We start from the raw sequence: 8993 nt of genomic DNA, 5'->3' as shown, positions 1-8993 counted from the left end.
TTCAAGTTTCACTATTAAATGTCGAGGTGTTGAATGGCTTTTATGATTTTAGCGGGGGGGGGGGGGGGGGGCGGGGCGGGAATCTATCTCCTGGATCTGATTGCCTGTTTCCCTTCCCAAATTAGGGAAGTTCACAGCATGATTTCTTCAAATATGCTTTCTGGTCATCTGTCTCTCTTGTGGCCCTCTGGAACCCCATTTAAATGTAGATTTTTCCTTCTGAGGCTGTCATTTATTTTCCTTAACCTTTCCTCATTGTCCTCCAATTATTTTTCTGTTTTTTTTTTTTTCTCACCTTCCTTCCTTGCCGTTAACTTGTCTTCTATTCATTCACTCTTTTTTCTACCTTATTAAGCCTCATCATTAGGACCTCCAGTTTGGATTGCATCTCACTTAATCTATTTTTAATTTCAGCCTGATTAGATCTAAATTATGCAGTCATGAAGTCTTGAATCATTTATGCTTTTTTCCAGAGCCACCATTAGCTTTATAATTGTGCTTCTGAATTGGCCTTCTAACATCTAATTGCCGTTCAAATTCTGTAACTCTGTGGCAGACAATATTGTTTCTGATTCTTTCTTTTGTGGTAGATTCTTCTTTCTAGTCATTTTGCCCAGTGCACAGTGGCTGTTTAAGCAGACTGCATCAATAATTTGAACCACGACCTAGATGATTTCTAGTAAGTTTCACCCTAGATGATTCTGCCAAGTTCAGAGACCAGTAATTGAAAACCAGGATCCGAATGAAATAAAATAGAAGGGCCACTAAAGTGAAAAACAAATTTTAAAGCAAAGCACTAAAAAATAAAAAGCCAGAGATCCTAAAGAGGAAGAGAAAATAAGAAGAAAAAAATAAAAATAAAAGAAAGGAGAAGAAATAAAAGGCTTGGGGCCTGGGAGATAGTGGTGGTAAAGAAGTTGTAGTGGAGGGAGAATGTAGTCTACCTAAGGGTTCGAAAGGGTGATCCTATTTCTGAGTATATTAAGTTCTGTATATTAGAAGATGCTCAGTTCCAAATTTATATATACCAGATATGCTTGTAGAGGGCCCAACATTGACCACCAAAACATAAATGAGATAAAAGACGGGGGCAGAATGGGAATGAGGAATCTCACAGAATGAACCCAGCACGGTATACCACTTGTTTCTGATCGCATACTTGTCTTGTTTTAGAAGGTATTAACTTCTCCATTGTAGAACAAAATGAGGCAGATAAAACAAAAAAACAGACAAAAATATCTTTTATATCTCCCAAAATTAAGCTGAGTATCTTGAAGGGAATCTAGGAGAGGAAAATATATCTAGAAACTATAATTGTGGAAATGTGAAAGTCAAAAAGGAAGAATCTTAAAAATGAAGAGGTGGTAAAATATTGTACTTAAGCTGGGAAAAGAGAAAAAACAAAATTGGAACTTTACAGTCTGATATGAAAATTAGTTGTACTGGAAAAAGGAAGAAAAAAAAGGAGGGGTACCCTCTGGTTCTAGGTACTTTAAATCCCTCGACTTCCCCTGGTGCCTTCCAGCTGCTCAGGGGAAGCATGCTCTTCTCCTGTCCTTCCAGCTGGTCTTCTGGGGGAGGAGCCTTCTGTGCTGATTTTCAGGTGTGTGCACCTTGGAGAGCTGTCCTGCCCCCTGCCAGGTGCACAGCTCAGGGGAGCTGTTTATTCTATGAAGCCCCTGTTCCCTGGTGGCCCTGCTCTGTCCCAGGCACAGAATGAAACCAGGAGGAACAACACTGATGGCAGCCTGCTGTCCAGGCCTGGAGTCAGCTTCCACAGTAACTACCACAGTCTCCCAGTCCGCAGGGGCCTGGATGCTCCGGGTGTGGGGGGCGCTGATCTGCACAGCTTGGGGGCACCCAGCAGCAGGAGAGTCCTCACTGTCCTGTGCCCTCCACGCTTCCGCCTGTCCTGGGGGGAGCACAGGTTCCTTTGTCCCCCAGCACCCTGGGATTCCGAGACTGTGCTGCTGGAATCACGCTCCCAGTGCGGCGGCTCCTGAAGGCAGCAGGGCGCAGTTGCCTCTGTCTGGAGCCGCCATCTGAGCTTCTCCCTGAGGCCCCACCAGGTGGGCACTCCAGCCCTTTACCAAGCTTGGCCCACAGTTTGTGGTGCACTCTCCCCTGGGTGCACTTCCTCTGTTAGTGACTCTGGGAGACTGGAGGCTCCACTGCCCCTCCTGCGGTTTTGCTACTTTTCCCTAATGAGCACCTTTCTGTTCGGGAAGAATCCGATGTGGATTTTTAAAGTTCCTGCTTCTCCAGGGCTGGGCTTTCCTGTCCTGGAAGCTTTCACCGTGGGGACTTAGCCTGGCCCATGAGGCCCCTCCATCTCTTGATTCTTTTTTATTTTTTTTTCTGCCTTTCTACCTTGTTAGAAGGGCAAACTCTTCTCTCTGTAGTTTTCCAGCTGTTCTCTCTTTAAATCTCAGGCCGAATGCATAGATTTTCAGGATGATTTGAAAGTTATCTAGGTAAGTTGGTGAGATAGGTGACTTGGGGACCCTAATCCTCCATCATCTTGCCCTGCCCTCTCTCTCTAAAATAGTGTTTAAAAAATCACCCAGATTGTCCCAGTGTTCCTGTCACAAAAAATACAATTTTTTTTTTTTTTACATTTCCTATCTAGTTGTGTATGAAATTCTAATTCATGCAGAGCTCTCGGAGAAACCTATGTATCTATCATGTCTTTTGAAACCTGGGACCAGTTAAGCCTACACAATAATTGGAATGGAACAAATAATTGTTTTGGTTATCAATAGAAAGGCCAAGGCCATGACATTTATTGTTCTTTGTATTATTTTAGTCATTTTTAGATATATATTAAGTACATTTGTACTATTATACTGAATGATACCATCAAGTTGGGCAGTTTCCATTGTAGTTTCTACATATTAGTAAAACCTTCTGCAAACAGATAGAAGAAATATTATGTCATTTACATTTACTAAGAATCACCACAAGGAAAAGAGAACAAGCGTTTAGAAACATAAAACTATTTGTCAAATCTCAATTATTTTAATCTTCTAGATTATTTTATTCTCTGTCTTCAATCCTAGAGTAATATTGTTCTTAAGGAGTATATATGAAAAAAAAAAAAAGATCTACTTCTGAGGCAGCAGGCCCAATGAGAAATTCCTCTACATTTTTACAAAGCTGATCTTCTGAATCAATCGTCTCAGGGCCCCTATCACCTCCTTGTTTCTCAGGCTGTAGATGATGGGGTTGAGCATTGGGGTCAGAATGGTGTAGAGAACAGCTAGAGCCTTGTCCTCTGTTGGGGTTCGGAGGGATCTTGGGCGTAGATAAGTGTAAGCAAAGGGTGCATAGTAGAAAGTCACCACAGTGAGGTGAGTGCTGCAGGTGGAATAAGCTTTCTTCCTCCCTTCTGTTGATTGCATGCGGCAGATGGCAAGGAGGACCTGGCCATAGGAGCATGCAATGCCAATGAAAGGAAACACAATCAAGAGTGTGGTGCTTACAAACACTGTGTACTCATAGACCCAGGTGTCCATGCAGGCCAACGTCAACATGGCTGGGACATCACAGAAGAAATGGTTGATAGTTCTGGATCGACAGTAAGGTATATGGAAGGCATATGCAGTGTGAGCACAGGAGTTGATAGAGCCAATTGTCCAAGATCCTGTTATCATCAGCACACACAATTTTTTGCTCATGCGAATGGGATAGTGAAGAGGAAAGCAAATAGCCACGTAACGATCATAAGCCATAGATGTCAAGAGTAGTGCTTCTGCAACTGCTAAAGTCAAGAAGAAGAAGCTCTGAACTTCACAACCAATAAGTGAGATGGACTTGTTTCCAAAGAGATAATCAGAAACCATCTTTGGGACAATGGTGGAGATGTAGTTTAGGTCCATGAGGGAGAGCTGGCTAAGTAGAAAATACATGGGTGTGTGGAGATGAGTGTCCACGATGATGAGGATGATCATGGACAGGTTGCCAAAAAGAGCCATTAAGAAAATAAATACTATGAGAATGAAAAGAAAGAGGCCAATTCTTGATGATGGAAACAACCCCAATAAAAGGAAATCTGTTAATGTTTGGTTGTAATTTTCCATAATTTTCATTCCCCTGAAAGTAGAGAAAAACACATGGGTAGCACGTAAAGAAATATGTGTCTTTTAATTATTTTTTCACAATGTTTTAGTATAATTCTGAAGTTTTCATGAAATACCCAGTTCATAAAATAAATAATCAAAGTTTCCTATTTTGAGAAAGTTCTATGTTGCTTCAAAAAGTCACAGGTAAAGGAGCTAAGCATTTACACTCAAAATTTTGTGTAAAGAATAATTGAAATAATAAAAGGAAAATGTCTAAATCTACCTGAATAGAACATAAATAATTCTATGTCCTTCATAAATTCACATATCAAAAAAATCAAATATTTTAATTAAATATGAGCATAATTATTTTGCCAAGACTGAACAAAAGTTTATATCAATTCAAATAAATAGTCATTTGATTCATTATATGAACAAATTTAGTGATACATGGAAGGGGTTTATGTTTTCATTCAAGATTATATTTATTTATCTTTTCAGGCATATATATATATATATATATATATATAATAACTAACTTTTTTCTCATTTTGATATTAGATTTGCCTCTTGTCACTCTCTCCTACATTGCTGAATAAATCTTCCTGAAAATCAGTCGTCAGTACATGGTGTGGATCCAGAAAAACATAAGCTTTCATGGCCTAATAACACCAGGTAAAAATAGTCTTAATTATTACATTCCTCTATTTTTAACATTTTTTTTTACTGGAGTTCAATTTGCCAACATATAGCATAACTCCCAGTGCTCATCTCACCACGTGCCCCCCTCAGTGCCCATCAAACAATCACCCCAGCCCCCCGCCCTCTTACTTTTCCACTACCCCTTGTTCGTTTCCCAGAGTGAAGTGTCCCTCATGTTTTGTCACCCTCACTGATATTTTCACTCATTTTCTCTACTTTCCCCATTATTCTCCTTTACTAATTTTTATATTCCCCAAATGAATGAGACCATATAATGTTTGTCCTTCTCCAATTGACTTACTTCACTCAGCATAATACCCTCCAGTTCCATCCACGTTGAAGCAAATGGTGGATATTTGTCGTTTCTAATGGCTGAGTAATATTCCATTGTATACATAGACCACATCTTCTTTATCCATTCATCTTTCGATGGACACCGAGGCTCCTTCCACAGTTTGGCCATTGTGGACATTGTTGCTATAAACATTGGGGTGCAGGTGTTCTGGAGTTTCACTGCATCTGTATCTTTGAGGAAAATCCCCAGCAGTGCAATTGCTGGGTCGTAGGGCAGATCTATTTTTAACTTTTTGAGGAACCTCCACACAGTTTTCCAGAGTGGCTGCATCATTTCACATTCCCACCAACACTGCAAGAGGATTCACCTTTCTCAACATCCTCTCCAACATTTGTTCTTTCCTGTCTTGTTAATTTTCCCCATTCTCACTGGTGTGAGGTGGTATCTCATTGTGGTTTTGATTTGTATTTCCCTGATGGCAAGGGATGTGGAGCATTTTCTCACGTGCTTGTTTGCCATGTCTATGTCTTCCTCTGTGAGATTTCTGTTCATGTCTTTTGCCCATATCATGAGTGGATTATTTATTTCTTTGCTGTTGAGTTTAATAAGTTCTTTATAGATCTTGGATACTAGTCTTTATCTGATAGGTCATTTGCAAATATCTTCTCCCATTCTGTAGGTTGTCTGTTAGTTCTGTTGACTGTCTCTATTGCTGTGCAGAATCTTTTTATCTTGATTAAGTTCCAATAATTCATTTTTGATTTTGGTTGCCTTGCCTTCATAGATGTATATCGTAAGTGGCTGTGGCCAAGTTCACAAAGGGTGCTGCCTGTGTTCTCCTCTAGGATTTTGATGGAGTCTTGTCTCACATTTAGATATTTGATCCATTTTGAGTTTATCTTTGTGTGTGGTGTAAGAGAAGGGTCTGGTTTCATTCTTCTGCATGTGGAGGTCCAGTTTTCCAAGCACCATTTGTTGAAGACACAGTCTTTTTTCCAGCGGATACTCTTTCCTACTTTGTCAAATATTAGTTGACCATAAAGTTGAGGGTCCACTTCTGGTTTCTCTATTCTGTTCCATTGATCTATGTGTCTGTTTTTTTGCCTGTACCATACTGTCTTGATGATCACAGCTTTAAGTACAACCTGAAATCTGGCATTATGATGCCCCCAGCTATGGTTTTCCTTTTTAATATTCCTTTGACTCTTCAGGGTCTTTTCTGATTCCACACAAATCTTAAGATGATTTGTTCCAACTCTCAAGAAAGTTCATGGTATTTTGATAGGGATTGCATTAAATGTGTAAATTGCCCTGGGTAGTATTGACATTTTCACAGTATTAATTCTTCTAATCCATGAGCATGGAAAATTTTTCCATCTCTTTGTGTCTTCCTCAATTTCTTTCAGAACTGGTATGTAGTTTTTAGGGTATAGATCCTTTACCTCTTTGGTTAGGTTTATTCCTAGGTATCTTATGCTTTTGGGTGCAATTGTAAATGGGATTGACTCCTTATTTTCTCTTTCTTCAGTCTCATTAGTGTGTAGAAATGCCACTGATTTGTGGGCATTGATTTTGTATCCTGCCACACTGCCGAATTGCTGTATGAGTTCTAGCAATCTTGGGGTGGAGTCTTCTGGGTTTTCTTTGTACAGTATCATGTCATATGCGAAGAGGGAGAGTTTGACTTCTTCTTTGCCAATTTGAATGCCTTTTATTTCTTTTTGTTGCCTGATTGCTGAGGCTAGGACTTCTAGTACTATGTTGAATAGTAGTAGTGAGAGTGTCATGTTCCCTGTCATGTTCCTGATCTTAGGGGAAAGGCTCCCAGTGTTTCCCCATTGAGAATAATATTTGCAGTTGGTTTTTTGTAGATGGCTTTTAAGATGTCGAGGAATATTCCTTCTATCCTTATACTCTGAAGAGTTTCGATCAGGAATGCATGCTGTATTTTGTCAAATGCTTTTTTTGCATCTATTGAGAGGATCCTATGATTCTTGTTTTTGTCTTGTTGATATGATGATTCACATTGATTGCTTTACGAGTGTTGATCCAGCCTTGCACCCCAGGGATAAATCCCACTTGATCATGCTGAAAAATCTTCTTAATGCACTGTTGGTCCCTCTTCGCTAGTATGTTTTGAGAATTTTTGAATCTGTGTTCATTAGGGATATTGGTCTATAATTCTCCTTTTTTTGGTGGATAATTTTCTGGATTTCAAATTAAGCTTATGCTGGCCTCATAGCATGAGTTTGGCAGTATTCCATCTCTATCTTTCAAAACACTTTTAGTAGGTTAGGTATTGTTTCTTCTTTAAACTTTAGATAGAATTCCCCTGGGAAACCATCTGGCCGTGGACTTTTGTGTCTTGGGAGGTTTTTGATGACTGCCCAATTTCCTTCCCTGGTTATTGGCCTGTTCAGGTTTTCTATTTCTTTCAGTTCCAGTTTTGGTATTTTGTGGTTTCCCAGAAATGCATCCATTTCTTCTAGATTGTCTAATTTATTGGCATACATCTGCTCATAATAACGTTTTAAAATTGTTTGTATTTCCTTGGTATTAGTGGTGATTTCTCCTTTCTCATTCATGATTTTATTAATTTGAGTCTTTTCTCTCTTCTTTTTAATAAGGCTAGCTAATGGTTTATCTATCTTATTAATTCTTTTAAAGAACCAACTGCTGGTTTTGTTGCTATTTTTCACAGTTCTTCTGGTGTCTAATTCATTAAGTCCCCCTTAATATTTCTTGCAGCGCTAGTTTGGTGGTCACATATTCTTTCAGTGTCTGCCTATCTTGGAAGCTCTTTATCTCTCCTTCTATTCTGAATGAGAGCCTTGCTGGATAAAGTATGCTTGGCTGCATGTTCTTCTCATTTAAGACCATGAGTATATCCTGCCAGTCCTTTCTGGCCTTCCATGTCTCTGTGGAGAGGTCTTCTGTTAACCTGATACTTCTCCCCATGAAGCTTAGGGATCTCTTCTTTCTTGCCACTAAGGATCTTCTCTTTATCTTTGGAATTTGCAAGTTTCAATATGATATATCAGGGTGTTCAATAGTTTTTATTGCTTCTAAGGGGGAATCTCTCTATCTCCTGGATATGAATGCCTGTTTCCCTCCCCACGTTAGGGAAGTTCTCAGCTATGATTTGTTCAAATACACTTTCTAGTCCTCTGTCCTTTCGGTGCCCTTTGGAACCCCTATTACACATAGATTTTTCCTTCGAGGCTGTCATATATTTCCCTTAACCTTTCCTCATGATCTTTTGTTTTTCTCTTTTATTCCTCTGCTTCCTTCCTTGCCATCAACTTGTCTTCTTTGTCACTCAATCTTTCTTCTACTTCGTTAACCCTCACCATTAGGACCTCCAGTTTGGATTACATCTCATTAATTGATTTTTAATTTCAGCCCGATTAGATCTAAATTTTGCAGTCATGAAATCTCTTGATTTTTTTTATGCTTTTTTCCAGGGCTACGATTATCTTTATATTTGTGCTTCTGAATTGGCTCTTTGACATCGAATTATAATCCAAATTCTGTAATTCTGTAATTCTGTATGAGAGAATACTGTTTCTGATTCTTTCTTTTGTGGTGAGTTTTTCCTTCTACTCATTTTTCTCAGTGCAGAGTGGCTAAAAACAAGTTGTAGTGGAAAATGACGGAAAAGGGGAAGAAAAAAAAGGGGGGGGACAAACAAATAAAAAGAAAAAAACAGGAGGGGTAGCATCTGATTATATATAATGTAAATCCCTCGACTTGCCCTGGAGCTTTTCAGCACTGTTTGGTTAAGAACTTGCTCTTTCCCTGTCCTTCCAACTGGTCTTCTATGGGAGGGGCCTGGTGTGCTGATTCTCAGGTGTGTGCCCCTGGGGGAAGCTGCCTCGCCCCCTGCCGGTGCAGGGCTCAATGGGAGCTGTATCCTGTGAGGCCACTGCCTCCTG

General features: G+C 39.7%; 1 protein-coding gene across 1 annotated transcript; it reads right to left on the bottom strand.

Annotated features, from left to right (window-relative positions):
* Window positions 1–3140: 3140 nt before the first annotated feature.
* On the bottom strand, window positions 3141–4079 carry LOC112665346 (olfactory receptor 2L5-like). The gene has a single exon (XM_025454999.1). The coding sequence runs from the start codon at window positions 4077–4079 to the stop codon at window positions 3141–3143; it is 939 nt and encodes a 312-aa protein (XP_025310784.1).
* Window positions 4080–8993: the final 4914 nt, after the last annotated feature.

The sequence above is a fragment of the Canis lupus genome, chromosome 14, assembly GCF_003254725.2.
Source record: "Canis lupus dingo isolate Sandy chromosome 14, ASM325472v2, whole genome shotgun sequence".
NCBI classification, from domain to species: Eukaryota; Metazoa; Chordata; class Mammalia; order Carnivora; family Canidae; genus Canis; species Canis lupus.
This window is presented reverse-complemented; position numbering and strand designations above follow the sequence as displayed.